The 16,184-nt window shown below is 39.4% G+C and overlaps 1 protein-coding gene across 1 annotated transcript in view; it reads left to right on the top strand.

Annotated features, from left to right (window-relative positions):
• LOC126376460 (putative vitellogenin receptor) overlaps positions 1–16,184 on the top strand; it is a 66,024-nt gene that overhangs the window by 43,394 nt on the left and 6,446 nt on the right. The window contains exons 31-34 of the mRNA XM_050023831.1: positions 10,025–10,135; positions 10,981–11,096; positions 13,147–13,477; positions 15,261–15,418. Of these exons, the coding sequence (XP_049879788.1) occupies positions 10,025–10,135; positions 10,981–11,096; positions 13,147–13,477; positions 15,261–15,418 (716 nt within the window). The remainder of the gene's footprint in view (positions 1–10,024; positions 10,136–10,980; positions 11,097–13,146; positions 13,478–15,260; positions 15,419–16,184) is intronic.

Genomic DNA, 16,184 nt, shown 5'->3' with positions numbered 1-16,184 from the left:
TGGGGTGGATGCGTGCTTTCGATTTGAAGGTTGGACGGCGACTGAGTGAGCTAGACCGCAGGGATCCTACGCAAGCGCCCACGCTGCAACCTGTTACTACGTCACTTCATTCAATAAATGGCTCACTTGCAAATCCACCGTCTACCGACCAACCGAAAGTCCACTTTTTATAAAAGGTTTTTTAATGTTCAACGTTTCACACAGTCACTAACCACTTTTGTAAAATACATTTTAAAGTACTAAAATTAATTACCAATGTGACGGGATGACCGTCTCGGACGCCGGTTGGCTCGCTACTGCCTCTGAGCTCAGCTCGCTCAGATTGCTGGAGGACGGGTGGAGTGGGGATAAGAAAAAGCCATGTGTGGTTTACGTTCGGAAAACAATGGCGCAAAAGAGGTACTTATCGTTAGGCAGGTAGCCTTTAGATAGATTCCTAGAAATTACAACAAAAGCAACAAAATAATCTTGCTTTTGTTTACAATCTTTTTATTACTTATTATTCGGTTCCGATTAACTTATTTTAAAGTCCAAAGCCGAAAAGTCCTTTTACAATCCAAACTCCATTGTTTAACTATTGTTTCTGGAAATATCGGCGGCAAGAGGTTAACTTTGTTGTATTTTTTTACCCGACTACCAAGAAGGCACGCAAGGTAAGGTTATTTTTTCATGAAAATATATGATCGAAGGTGGAATAGTCTTAAAGGTTATCAAAATTGTATTTTCCAAAATGAACTTTTGGAGGCACGTAAAATACGCGGACAATTAGCAAATAATATGCGATAACCCAAAAAAGAGTAAACCGAAAAAGGGTTATCGTATAGGCTAAGGGTTATTGTTTGATAATTATACGCGTATTTTACGTGCATCCAGAAGTTCTTTTTGGAAAATACATTTTTGATAACCTTTAACATTACATTTAACTTGTTAATTGCCTAGAAAGCTCAAACAGTGATAAAATGTGATATCACAACAGTATAAAAGCCAACTTGGTATCAGGCTATGTATCAGTCCGGTGTGACAACAAGCATCATGCGTTGTGTACTCCTCCTCTTCGTTTTTGCCTTGGTGAAGGCGAATGAAAACCGCTACTTCTGCGTGACAGTTTTACCAGACGTGGGTATGCAAGTATCTGCAGCCAATCTGAACTGGGGCAAGTGGATTCCCAACCCTCCGAACTTCAACGAGATATCCAGCCCTCTCGGCAACCGTGTTTCAGCGAATGAGGAGATACTGATATGTTCCTCTGGACGCAAGGGGTCAGCTACAGGGACTGATGGAAGCTTCACGATAGCCACTGCCGACGGGAAGAGCATCCGGTTTTGGTGGACAAACCCTTGGGCTGGCGCTTTGAACTATGGCAAAGAATTCAATAGCGATCATTTCGATGTGACACTTTATCAAAATGGCTACCAAAGAGTGAAATATGTAGTTAAACAGAAATAAAACATCATCATAGAACAGAATATATTGTCGCATCAGGTTTAGAACCTGCAATGATTACTTTTGTATTTTAATAAATAAATATTTGTTTGCGAAAACATGCTAATCAATGAGTATTCATTCAACAGTCTCCAGCATTCTCTCCCCATAAACTAAGGCATGCTTATGTCATAATTTATAGTACCAAGTATTTTCTACTTACCACGTCTGATGATGTTCCGATCCCAAGGTGTCAAAACACCTATTGTGAACCATCAATGACCCATGATCTCTGTCCGTGAAAGGGTTAATTCATTCTCCTACCTATGGGTAATAGGATATGTCCTATTCTACCTGAGGTCGACATAACATGTCATCTTCATCCATCTCTGTCACTCGTCGCACTACGCACCTTTCACACAAATATCCTTCTTCACACAATCCATTCAAATTCAAAAATATCTTTATTCAGTTGGTAACATATTAGTTACACTTTGAATCGTCAATTTTTACATAACGAACGTCTCATCCGCCTAAAACTACTGCAGCTTCTCATAACCTGTATAGCCGGGGAAAAGAAGCTGCAAGAAAAACCTCGGCACTGGGCCCTAGACGTTCTTTAAAAAAATAAAAATAAACATAAAATATTGGTATACAATTGAGTAATTTAGCTGCCTAATATCAGTTCTCAAACAGTTCCCGTGGCCACTGCCGAAGCAACAACGTATTTTTTTCGCTCCGTATTTTTTATTTAATTTTAGTGGTAAAATACTTATTTTTTAATGTAAATTATATATCATCATACAGTGCATACTTCAAGCATTACAGTAGTGCAATTTGATTTAGTGTACACCATCTGGTCAGTGAGTAATCTTCAAATTCATTTCAAAATATTAACATTAACGGTCGCCCGCGACCGCGCAGGCCCGCTTCGGTCACTCACACACAGACACGTCATCGTATCGCTGCATCGCTGGGTTGCGGTCGCTTAGCGCTTTCATCGCTTTACTGCTTGAAAATTCTACTAGACGGTGGGCGCTTTATTAAGCAAAAATATTTTTGGCAATGTCGAAAAATAATGGAAAATGTGCAAAGTGCCACAAAGTAATAAAGGATAGAGAGTTTTTGGATTGTACGGCATGTTCTAAAAAATATGATATTCATTGCGCCAAAATCTCTTCGCAACGCTTCTACAGTTTTTATTCCCTAAATGAGGAACGTAAGCGCACTTGGAAGTGTCCTGAATGCTATGACAGGGAGAGTAAGGCTGGTAAAACGGAGACACCTACTCAATTAGTTGCTCGCAATGAGTCCAATAGCGATCCCCACACTAAAGTCACCTGCGCAGCGAGTGCTAGTAACGTGACATTGCGATCAAAGTGCGACCTAAACTCCTCACCTACAAGTCCATTGAATACTTCTTATGATGGTAATTACATAACTGAGGAGAAATTGCGAGAAATTCTTTCTGAAACCCTCCAAACAACCATTAGACAACTGGTCACTGTAGAATTGAAGTCAATTAATGGACAGGTTAACGAGCTCCGGGATTCCATGATTTTTTACAATCAGAGATATGAAGAAATGAAGATCTGTCTAGAAGAGAAAACCGTTGTAATAAATGACCTCAAAAACGATAACGACAAACTGAAAACTACAGTATCGGATTTATCGAATCGGTTGAACATGATTGAACAGAATATAAGAGACTCAAACATTGAAATTAATGGTATCCCGGAACATAAAACCGAAAACTTGCCCAATATAGTGGAACAGCTGGTTAAAGTAATCGACGCTCCGATTGCTGTGGAAGATGTTCTGCATGTCACGCGTGTTGCTAAATTGAACAAGGATAATGACCGACCCCGTACTGTAGTGGCTAAGTTGCGTACTCCGCGACATCGTGATGAGATTCTTGCTGCTGTCACTAAATTTAATAAGAAGAACTCGAATGATAAACTCAGCTCTCAACATCTAGGCATGGGTGGACGCCGTCAACCAGTATACGTAAGCGAACATTTGTCACCTGCAAACAAAGCTCTACATTCAGCTGCACGTATTAAGGCAAAGGAGATGGGATATAGGTTCACTTGGATACGTAACGGTCGAATCTTTACCAGGAAGGACGAATTCAGCGAATTTATACTCATCCGTAGCAAAGACAGTTTAAAATTGATGAAGTAATTGATTTAACTAGTGTCAGTGAATGGTGTGGATTAACGGCTTTACATTCGATATTTATTATCAAAACGTGCGTGGAATAAGAACTAAAACCAGCGAAGTATTCAAAAATATCTTAACTAATGACTATAAAATTATTGTTTTTACTGAAACTTGGCTAAACTCTAGTATTTCTGATAGTGAGTTTATTGACTCACGATATCTGGTGTATCGCAGAGATCGTGACTGCTCCAACAGCTCTAAATTGGATGGTGGCGGTGTCATGATTGCAGTTTCTCGGGAATTTCCATCCTCTCGAGTACAAAGCTGGGAAAGCGGCTGCGAGGACCTTTGGGTGAATGTTAAACTATTAATAAACAATCGCCAATTTAATATTTTTATATGTGCAGTTTACTTACCATCACCAGCCAATTTAGAAAGGCAGCAGATGTTCTTGGATAACATAGACATAATGTTGAATAATAACAACATGGACGCGGTTATGATATTAGGTGATTTTAATCTTTACTTTATTGATTGGAGCCTTCTGGGTGATTGTTCATACACTACTCCAAAGAATTATGATAAAAAAGATACAGGATTTTCATTGGTTGATTTTATTGCGTTAAATAACTTGTATCAGGCGAATTATATTCGTAATGATGAAGGTAGAATTTTGGATCTCGTAATTAGTAATATGGATGGCGTAAGTGTTTCTGAATCATTAGATCTTTTAAGCATACTGGATACTCACCACCCTGGCATAATAGTAAATGTACCGCTACAAAACGATAATAATAATGTGTCGAGTCTTCGTCCATGTGACCGCATCGATTACAACTTTTATAAGGCGAACTATAACTTAATTGTGACTGAGTTGTTTTGCGTTCGCTGGCAGGATATATTCAATAATTGTGACAATATCAATCAAATGGTTTTAGCATTTTATACTACACTGAATAATATAATCGATAAAACAGTACCAAAGAGGCGACCCAGATCTTCAAAATATCCTGTATGGTTCAATAAAAAGCTTATAAATTGTTTGTACCATAAGGGGAAAATTCGTGCTAGATATCGTAAGTTTGGCAATCCGCGTGATAAAATAGAATATGACTTACTTAGAGAACGCTGTCACAAGCTGATGAGCATTTGTGAAAATGAATATAAAAATAGCATGGAAAGCAATATACGCAAAAACCCAAATGTATTCTGGCGTTATATAAAAGACAAGCGCAAAGGCCGTTCGACATTTCCAGCTGAAATGAAATCGGATGATGTAGTAGTTTCCACAGGGACAGATATTGCAAATCTTTTTGCCAGCCATTTCTCATCTGTTTACAGTACGGACGTCACTGCCAGGTATACATCAGGTTTAGTATCAGATAAGTGCATCTCAGTGGTAAAGTTTAGGGAGGCAGAGGTATCCGCAGCAATTAAACATCTTAATATACATAAAGGCTCTGGTCCAGACAATATACCGCCCTTATTTGTGAAACGTTGCAGATTAGCTATTACACTTCCGTTGACTATTATTTTTAATCGGTCATTGCAAGACGGCCTATTTCCCGACGAATGGAAAAGAGCTAGAATACTTCCGATACATAAGAAATCTGATCGTTCTGACGTTAAAAATTATAGGCCTATTTCTATTTTGTCGTGCTTTTCTAAATTATTCGAGTCATTGTTGTATCCTTACCTCTACAATCACGTTGCAAATGATTTATCGGAACTTCAACATGGTTTTAGGAGAGGTAGGTCAGTAGAAACTAACCTAGTTTCGATAGTGTCTGATATATCCCGTGAGGTAGATCGAGGCCTACAAGTTGATACTATATACACGGATTTCAGTAACGCTTTCGACAAAGTTAATCATGCAGTCTTATTGGAAAAACTTAACCACAGCGGTATCGGAGGGTCTCTGTTGGATTGGTTCAGTTCATATTTATTAAAAAGACCTCAAATAGTTGCTGTAAACGGATATGAATCCACAGTGTACTACGCTGACTCAGGCGTCCCTCAAGGCTCCCACTTAGGTCCTATTCTCTTCCTCATATTCGTTAATGATATCCCAATACATATACAAAATAGTAAAGCTTCTCTTTTTGCTGATGATCTCAAGTTGTATAAAACAATAAAAACTCCATCTGATACTGAACTTCTACAAAAGGATCTAGATAACATTAAAGAATGGTGTATTTTGAATGGTATGAGCCTTAACTCACGCAAATGTTTGTCTATTACATTTACTAGAAAAAAGAAGCCAATTAATGCAACTTACCTCTTAGATGGCACCCCTTTAACAAAAGTTGACGAAATCCGGGATCTTGGGGTAATGTTAGACAGTAAGCTCAAATTCTCTAGGCATATTGACAATACCGTTAAAAAAGCTGCACAGATGCTTGGCTTTCTCAAACGTACTTCGCGCGACTTCAGGCTAAGTCAGACAAGAATAATTCTGTTCAATAGTTTAATCCGAAGCAGGTTAGAATTTGCATCTGTTGCGTGGAACCCTGTTTATACTGAGCCTTCTCAAAGAATAGAAAGCCTTCAGCGTGCATTCACTAGACACTTGGCATTTGTAACACCCGGTCTTTCTTTAAAATCAACACTCTGAGAACTCGACGGAAACTACAAGATCTTGTGTTCCTTTACAAAATCATCAACACTAAAATAGCATGCCCAAATCTGTTAAGTTCATTAAATCTCACCGTACCATATAACTATCCTCGGAAGCCCATATCTAAATTATTTAATATAGCCCGTTACCGTACTAATCTGGGCCTACACTATCCTATTGCCAGGATGTGTGCGACGTTCAACGAAGTTAATGATAAATTGCCAAACATCGATATTTTTAATGATTCCCCTCGATGCTACAAAAGTAAAGTGCTAAATCACTTTGGTTGTCGCTATAAGCGTTAAACAGTACTTACATTAATATTTTGTTAAAAAATGTGTTAATATATATATATATAGTTTATAATTTATATAGTTTAGTATTAATATAGTTTGTTTGTTTCCATTTACGGTGAATGCTGTGTACGCATGTAATTGGCAAACATATATACCAAGTATTTCTTTCTATTTATAAAGTTGTCTGTAAAAGTTTAATATGTATTGCTGTATGTGTACCTAAATAAATAAATAAATAACAGTTAATCCCATGCATTCATTAACCTTTTTTGTAAAGTTTTTGTTTAACTACTGTCTTAAAACAGTTGAAAGGCAAATTCATTCACATTTCCTTGCGTCGTCCTCTACCCCCTATGTCCATCCACATACATACTCATTACTTTCCTACATACATAAATCGCGCCCCCCTATAAAGGTGCACGAAGCCACAATACATCAACAAGGCTGCTCGCAGCCACTCTGATATTACTTTGCTTGAAGATTAGCTCATCGTCCAACTAATTCATTGTTTTGAAAAGAACATTTGCGGACAATTTGCTAGAAGTTCTAACAAAGAAGTGGGGGAAAACAACAATGGAGGAAACAATACAGAGCACGGAACAAATGAAATAAGTGTAAGCGACCTTACTGCTATTTTTCTTCTACTGATCTACGTGTCTATGTGGATAATGCTGTCTTTGTTGACAATAATAACAACAATACTTATTAAAACACCATTCCTAATACATTTTATATTTTCTCTCTTTCCTTTATTTTCTCCCAGACATCTTAACAAATACTGAGTGGGACGATTCAGGCCACGATTCTGAGTTAATGTCAAGTGGATTTTGTCTGACTTAGTTTGAAATCATGTAAAGTACGTTTGAGAAAGTCAAGCATCTCTACGGTTTTTTTTAAGGTATGATAAGTATGCTCGAAAATTTTGAGCTTACTGTCCAGTATTATTCCAACATTCCGGATCTTAGAGGTAAATTGCATTAATTGGCTTTTTTTTCTAGTAAATATAATAGACCAACATTTGCGTGGGTTAAGACTACTATTTAAAATACACCATTCTTAATAGTAGTTCAGCATCAGTTTGTGTTTTATTATTTTTTACAACTTCAGATCATCGGCAAAATGAGAGGCTTTACTATTTTGTATGTGTATTGGGATATCATTAATGAATATGAGGATGAGAATAGAACCTAAGTGAGGGCCTTGCGGGACGCCTGAGTCAGCGTAGTAGACTGTGGATTCATATCCATTTACAGCAACTATTTGAGGTCTTTTTAATAAATATGAACTGAACCAATCGAACAGAAACCCTCCGATACCGCTGTGGTTAAGTTTTGCCAATAATACTGTACTATTAACTTTGTCGAAAGCTTTACTGAAATCTGTGTATATAGTGTCATCAACCTGTAGGCCTTGATCTACCTGACGGGATATATCAGACACTATCGAATCTAAGTTGGTTACTACTGACCTTTCTCTCCTAAAACAGTGAATTAAATAGAATATACTAGGTACTATAAATTGTAACATTTGCACGTGTTAGTTTATGGGGAGAGCATGCTGGAGACTGTTGAATGTATACTCATTAATTACTATGTTTCATGCAAACAAATATTTATTTATTTCAGCTAAACAACTATTTAAATGTAATGTTAAAGGTTATCAAAAATGTATTTTCCAAAAACTTTTGGAGGCACGTAAAATACGCGGACAATTAACAAATAATATGCAATAACAGGAAAAAGAGTAAACCGAAAAAGGGTTACCGTATAGGGTAAGGGTTATTGTATGATAATGATGGCGAGAGCAAGCTGGAGACTGTTGAATGTATACTCATTGATTACTATGTTTCATGCAAACAAATTTATTTATTAAAATACAAAAGTAATCATTGCAGATTCTAAACCTAATGCGACAATATATTCTGTTCTATTTCTTTTTAACTACATATTTCACTCGTTGGTAGCCATTTTGATAAAGTGTCACATCGAAGTGATCGCTATTGAATTCTGTGCCATAGTCTAAAGCGCCAGCCCAAGGGTTCTTCCACCAAAACCGAATGCTCTTCCCGTCGGTTGTCGCCAGCGTGAAGCTTCCATCAGTTCCTGTAGCTGACCCCTTGCGTCCCGAGGAACATATCAGTATCTCCTCATTAGCTGAAACACGGTTGCCGAGAGGGCTGGATATCTCGTTGAAGTTTGGAGGGTTGGGAATCCACTTGCCCCAGTCCAGATTGGCTGCAGATACTTGCATACCCACGTCTGGTAAAACTGTCACGCAGAAGTAGCGGTTTTCATTCGCCTTCACCAAGGCAAAAACGAAAAGGAGGAGCACACAACGCATGATGCTTGTTGTCACATCGGACTGATACATAGCCTGATATCAAGATGGCTTTTATACTGTTGTGATATCGCATTTTATCAGTGTTTGAGCTTTCTAGGCAATTAACAAGTTAAATGTAATGTTAAAGGTTATCAAAAATGTATTTTCCAAAAAGAACTTGTGGATGCACGTAAAATACGCGTATAATTTTATCAAAAAATAACCCTTAGCCTATACGATAACCCTTTTTTTCGGTTTACTCTTTGTCGTGTTACCGCATATTTATTGCTAATTGTCCGCGTATTTAACGTGGCTCCAAAAGTTCTCTTTGGAAAATACATTTTTGATAACCTTTAACTTTACATTTAGCTAGTTGATTGCCTAGAAAGCCGAAATAAATATTTGTTTGCGTGAAACATGGTAGTCAATGAGTATACATTCAACAGTCTCCAGCATTCTTGCCCCATAAACTAAGGCGTGCTTAATGCTTATGTCACAAATTAAATTTTGTCATAACTTACTATAAATTTTAATGTTAAAGGTTATCAAAAATGTATTTTCCAAAAAGAACTTCTGGATGCACGTAAAATACGCGAACGTTGGTCCCGGCTATTAGCCGAAAAAACACCTCCACCAATCCGCATTGGAGCAGCGTGGTGGAGTATGCTCCATACCCCCTACGGTTGATTGAGGGGAGGCCTGTGCCCAGCAGTGGGACGTATATAGGCTGTTTATGTATGCTATGTATGTATGTATCTACCTGAAGTAAAATGTTGAATAACTGTACAAAAGGTTATTTCACTATCTTTATCGCTCCCGGTCCATCGTAGAAGCTGACTTCATAATAAACACCTATACACATTCCACTGCAGGGCTTAGGCGTCCTCTCAATCAACCGGGGGTGGTATGTAGCTCACCACCACTACACAGCTCCACCACGGGTTGGTGGAGGTGTTTCTTACGGCTAACAGCCTGGGCCGACGGCTTAAGTGCCCTCCGAAGCACGAAATCATCTTATTTTTTCGGACAATCAGGTGATTCAACCATGCTTCTGACCAAACAAAGGACAGTATCACAAAACCAACCCGCAGTTGAGCAGCGTGGTGGAATATGCTCCATACCCCCTCCGGGTGATTGAGGGGAGGCCTGTGCCCAGCAGTGGGAAGAATAAGGGCTGTTTATGTTTATGTTATGTATTTGATTACAGGTGACAGCCCTGATAGTGGACCCGTCAGCGCGCCGCATGTTCTACTGCATCACTCGCGACCTGGAGTCGGTGATCTGGTCAGCCACGTTCTCTGGCCGACTGGTGACACAGGTGAGTGTTCGTTCAGGACCCCGATACGGGAGATTATCAAAATGTCAAACTTTCATATTATTTTTTCGTTAAAAATTGGGTTCCGACATCCTTTCGGATCCTTTTGGATCCTTTTTCATCTCGGAACCCAATTTTTCACGAAAAAGTAATATGAAAGTTCGCCACACAAACTTGGCACATTTTGATATTCACCCATACCGACCCCGCCGTTTTCCTCAACCAGCGCTTATCGCTATCGATCCTCTAGGGTCGATTAATTCTTTCAAATAATTCTCCTCTCAGGCGACGCCCTGAGCCGAGGTTTGCACCCAACTTGGCACCCTCAGGCCTGTTATCTTAAACGTTGTACCGGGTGAGAGCCTTCAGAGCTCCCCATTTGTCCGGCCAAGTAGTTAATGCCATCTGCGGCAAATCTACAATAAGTCACGTCAATAAAAAATAAAAAAGTGAGTGTTCGTGTATTGCTTCATTTATAACGTAGGAACAAATGTGCTTAGACTTAGAAGCGCAGATTTTGTTTGTTTACTTAAATGTTTTTCTAGTAAGTCGGCTGCAACTGAAGATCAGCGCCATAATCTACAGCTCGGCTATGGCATTTGCTGAGATGCAGCCGTTTCGATATCACTACATAGTATAAAACAAAGTCCTGTCCTGTCCCTATATCCCTACGTACGCTTAAATCTGTAAAACTACGCAACGGATTTTGATGCGGTTTTTTTTAATAGATAGAGTGATTCAAGAGGAAGGTTTATATGTATAATAACATCCATTAAATAGTGGAGAAATACTGTTATTTTTGAGTTGCCGTTATATACGTAGTATTATTGCTTTTTCTATGCTTACAGGTAGCCGTTGTACAAAACTGCACCGGTCTCGCCGCGGACTCGTTTAAGCAGCGCCTGTACGTGGCGGAGACCGGGCCTGCCAAGATAGTGCCCATGGACTACAACGGGAATCGACAGTGAGTACAGTTTTTTTTTTGTTTTTTTTTTACTTATTGTAGATTTGCCGCAGATGGCATTAACTACTTGGCCGGACAAATGGGGAGCGCTGAAGGCTCTCACCCGGTACAACATTTAAGACAACCTGAGGGTGCCCAGTTGGGCGCGAACCTCGGCTCAGGGCGTCGTCTGAGATGAGAAATATGTGAAAGAATTAATCGACCCTAGTGGGTCGATAGTGATAAGCGCTGATTGAGGGAAATCCTCGACCACGCCGGCGGGGTCGGTATCGGGGTCCTAAAGTGTTTGGTGTCGCGAGCTGATTGTCTATGGCTAGAGTAATCGGATCGTCGGGATCGTATATTACGTCCTTCGGACGCCGATACTTTTCAGTACCGTCCCTAAGCGGGATGTATTTGGAAGGGTGAGTACGGTCATGAGCAATATAATGTACCCACTTTAGGACTCTGTCGCACTAACATATTTGACATTTAGTGAGACTTACAGTTCAATTTGTCAAAAAAGTTAATGTGACATGGTACCAAAGTGTATACATATTAATGCTCGTGACCGTAAATTCAAATTCAAAAATATCTTTATTCAGTAGGTAACATAGTTACACTTTGAATCGTCAATTTTTACATAACGAACGTCTCATCCGCCTAAAACTACTGCAGCTTCTCACAACCTGTATAGCCGGGGAAAAGAAGCTGCAAGAAAAACCTCGGCACAGGGTCCTAGACGTTCTTAAAAAATAAATAAAAATAAACATAAAATATTGGTATACAATCGAGTAATTTAGCTGCCTAATATCAGTTCTCAGACAGTTAATCCCATGCATTCATATCTTCTAAATGTCATGGTACGTGTTCTCGCGGTCGACGGATACGGGGGTTAAAATTGGGGGGTTAATACTCGTGACCGTACATCTATTGATACAGTCACTGCCTGAAAAGGCTCGTCAATTTTCAAATTGATTCGTTGTGACTTTGTGAGCACATTCCTTTTGATAATTTGACACAGAAATGCCTGTAGTACAGAAAATTGTGCTCAACTGTTCCATTTGAAAGTTTAGATTTGCTTGCAGTAGCATTATTCTCTTTTTATCTAGAACGTATTTAAAGAGGCTGTTGAACTTGAATAAGAGATTCTTACAGTGCAAGCGAAATTTGACCTTAAGGTGACGAACCTTTTCGTTCCCTGGCTGTACATACATCTATACGTATTTAATTATAATACTATTTTTTATGTGATTTAAGAGCAATTAAGAGTTTTTGTATTGTATTGTATATACTTACTCCATAATATATTATATGTATGGGGTGTTAGTGACATCGTAACGAAAACTTTGAGGGATGATTCAGACCATGATTCTGAGTAGACACCAAGTGGAAAATCTTCAATTTTGCGACGGAAAATTCCAGTTAATGTTACCTCAGAATCATCCCCCTCACGTTACGATGTCACTAACACCCTGTATAAATGTATAAACGTCCGTGCCTCACCCAGCAGGGTCCACATAATACCAGCGTCGTGGTTCACGCTGCGACTTGTGCTGAATGAGGCCCTTTTATCTCAGGACATCCACCACCACCAAATGATCATCCTAATGAACATCCTATTAAGATTTCTTCCTGATGTATTGCTCTGCTCGTGTCTACCATCAGAATGGATGTACCAATTTCCCAAACCCTGGAGGGAGTATTTTCTTCCCGCCTCCGTCACATTTTACGTTTTATATTTGCGCGGGAATGTAACTCACCAATCACGTGCTACCTCCACAGTTAATATCCCTACAGATGGCGCCACTGTTAATCATAGACTAAATACCGCAGAATAATAACTAAATACCATTGTTAGAGCATAGATTAATAACTAATAACTGGACAAGTGTTACAAAATATGTTTGATTTGTTTAAAATCATGACAATCCTCCTATGCATTTTGTAATTGTTTTGTGAAAAAATTAAGTGATGTTATTGTCTTGTCTTTGTGTGTGGCGTCCTTTTATAATAAACTATTTCTATTCCATTCTAAATAAATAACCAGCCACGTGCCTTTTAATTCCAGCAAGAAAATCCTCACAAACGACCCTTACCTCCAAGCGCCGCGACATCTCGAGATCTTCGAAGACCACATCTACTTCATAGTCGCCAACTCGATCAAATTGAATCGCTGTCTCTTATACGGCAAGAAACACTGTGAGATGTACCTACAGCGAGTGTTCAACGCACAAACTTTTATCATCAAACATGAAAGTGTCCAAAGAGATGATCTGCAGAATGTGTGTCAAGATAAATGCGAGAGTCTCTGTGTGTCTGGGGACAGGGAGCCAATGTGCATGTGTGAAGATGGAGCGGTTACCAGGCTGGGGACCTGCGTGATGCCTCCTAAGGAAGAGGTGAGCGTTTTGGCTTTTAAAGGCGTATACATTGTTTTAGGTTTACGCGGTTAATGGTGCTAATTCCTGTAAACACCATCTAATTTTATTTTAAGTTATATCTGTCATTATCCACCGAAAAGGAAAGGGACGGGTAATCGACAAGCATAAAATTTATGAAACACACGTCAATTTTAAGCACAAATCTAAAACAACCGTCTAAAAATTTTACATTGGCCAATAACCCGACAGAATTAAGTTGACAGCACACGTCAAACGGTTTGCATACCAGCGAGATACCTTTTTGATTCGCCCGGGTTATTCATTATTTACTCATTCTTCCTAAAATTAAGAGCTGTCAATCATCCGTCCCTTTCCTTTTCGGCGGATAAGAGAATGACAGGTATAACTTAAAGTAAAATTAGGAGGTGTCTGCAGGAATCGGGGCTATTATCATAATTAAAACACATAATAACGGATTCTTACCGCGTTTAATCAGATTCTACTCCACTTCAATCTCATCAGTCATCCCGTGATCATGGCACTTGCAACAGTGTCGAAATATCGGGAGTCATATCCCTGATTTAAACGCGGTAAGAACCCGTTATTATGTGTTTTATTTTTTAAAGGCGTTATCATTCATTTATTTATTCTTCTTATCGTGTCGATGGCAAACTAAATTGTATCGGCCCAAAACTTGGCAACAAGTATGGCGCTATCTGCAGCGCTCATCAGATCCTCCATTATTAGAGATTTATTTATTTAACAGTTTATTGCACCAGAACGGGATGAAAAACAATTACACTAACACAAGACAGACATACTGTAATAATGTTTATTGCACCAGCTCGTGCTCCAATGAATAATCTTCTTTCACCCTAAGGTTGGCAAAAATTGCTGTTTAGCAATAAGGCAGCCTATTGTGCTTATGTTTTATTCGTATGTTTATGTCCTTTGTATGTGTTGTTGTGCAATAAAGTATTATTGATTGATTGACATACATAAACTCACGCCTGTGTTCCACCGGGGTAAGCAGAGCTTGTGGAATTCGATTTCCTTCGATCCTAACACACTTCTCTTGCTTCCTCCACATCCATCAATCGTTTCATACCACGCACGCCGGTTCAGAGTAGATCTTAGGTACCTTTTCTAAGGATATCTCCAATTTGGTCAATGTACGTCCTTCTAGGTCGTCCTCTGCCAGCCCTACCATCAACCTTTGCTTTATATACCGCTTTCGTAATCCTATTATCCTTCATCCGCTCTACGTGTCCAAACCAACTTAACATTTCCTTCTCAATCTTAGTCACTATATCGTCTTTTACACCACATCTCTCTTTATAACACTGTTTCTAAGTTTTCTGTTAGTCCCGGCTATTAGCCACCTTCACCAACCCGCAGTGAAGCAGCGTGGTGGATTATGCTACATACCTCCTCCGATTGATTGGGGGGAGGCCTGTGCCCAGCAGTGGGACGTACGGTCACGAGTACTAATATGTATACACTTTGCAACCACGTCACATTAACTTTTTTGACAATTTAAACCGTTAGCCTCATTAAATGTCAAATATGACAGTGCGACAGGGTTCTAAAGTGAGTACATGATATTGCTTATGACTGTATAAAAAAAAAACGTTTATTTCTTCTTCTACAAACAATCTTATAAACTACCATACTAACAAAAAAAGTATTTAATTTGGGACCGTATGCAGAAGACAGGAGCCCAAACTAGGTTGACCCTGTATCTTGGGATCCTGGTCTCCCCCCAGTATAGGCTGTTTATGTTATGTATTTTTGCCATCAGCTGCCGCTCTTCAACGGGTATACGTATGTGGACAACGTGGGCCGTAGCTCCTACATCGTTATCACAGTACTCCTCTGTATGGGAGCCCTGGCCATCGCCTCCGCCATGACCTACTTTTACTGCAAAGCTAAGGGCGAAGGCGCTGCGCATTACTTCCCGTAAGTACTGCGGAACAATGGGTGGGGATGGAGCCCCGACTTGCCGGCAGAGTAGTGGGAATAGTGGGATGATTGGTAATAACGACGAAAATAGTAACAGCAACTGGAAATTTCCAGTTTATTAAGCACTTCACAAATCTAAATATGTAAAAGGAGAAACTGACTGACTCACTGACTGACATATCAACGCACAGCCTAAACGGCTAAACGTAGGCACTTGAAATTTGGAACGGACGTAGCTTAGGTACCGTAGAGGTGCACTAAGAAAGGAATTCCCGAAATTCCCACGGGAACGGGAATTAGCGGGAAAATCCTCCCTTAGCGGGAGAGTTAACAGGAACAAAATGTTCAAAAACATAAACAAGCGGCAAAGAAAGAAGGTAGACATAAGTATATGTCTGCCCGTAGAAAATTATGGATCTACCTACTCCACTCCAATCTCATCAGTCATCCCGTGATCACATGGCACTTGCAACAGTGTCGAAATATCGGGAGTCTCATATCCCCATTTAAACGCGGTAAGAACCCGTTATTATGTGCTTTAATTCCAAAATGTTGTATGAAAAAATCTAAACTGCATAAGTTAGATGCTTGAAATATGACATGCACTCCCACACACACAAATATCTCTCTTTTATAACACGCCACGCGGACGAAGTCGCGGGCAAAAGCGAGTCTATAATTATATAAAAATTATATCACACACGCACGCATACACATACACACACACACTCAAGAGTACCTACTTATAATTTTAATTGATTGT

This window comes from Pectinophora gossypiella, chromosome 21 (genome assembly GCF_024362695.1).
Source record: "Pectinophora gossypiella chromosome 21, ilPecGoss1.1, whole genome shotgun sequence".
In the NCBI taxonomy this organism is placed as follows: Eukaryota; Metazoa; Arthropoda; class Insecta; order Lepidoptera; family Gelechiidae; genus Pectinophora; species Pectinophora gossypiella.
The sequence above is the reverse complement of the archived record's forward strand: the minus strand, read 5'-3'. Positions and strand labels throughout refer to the sequence as shown.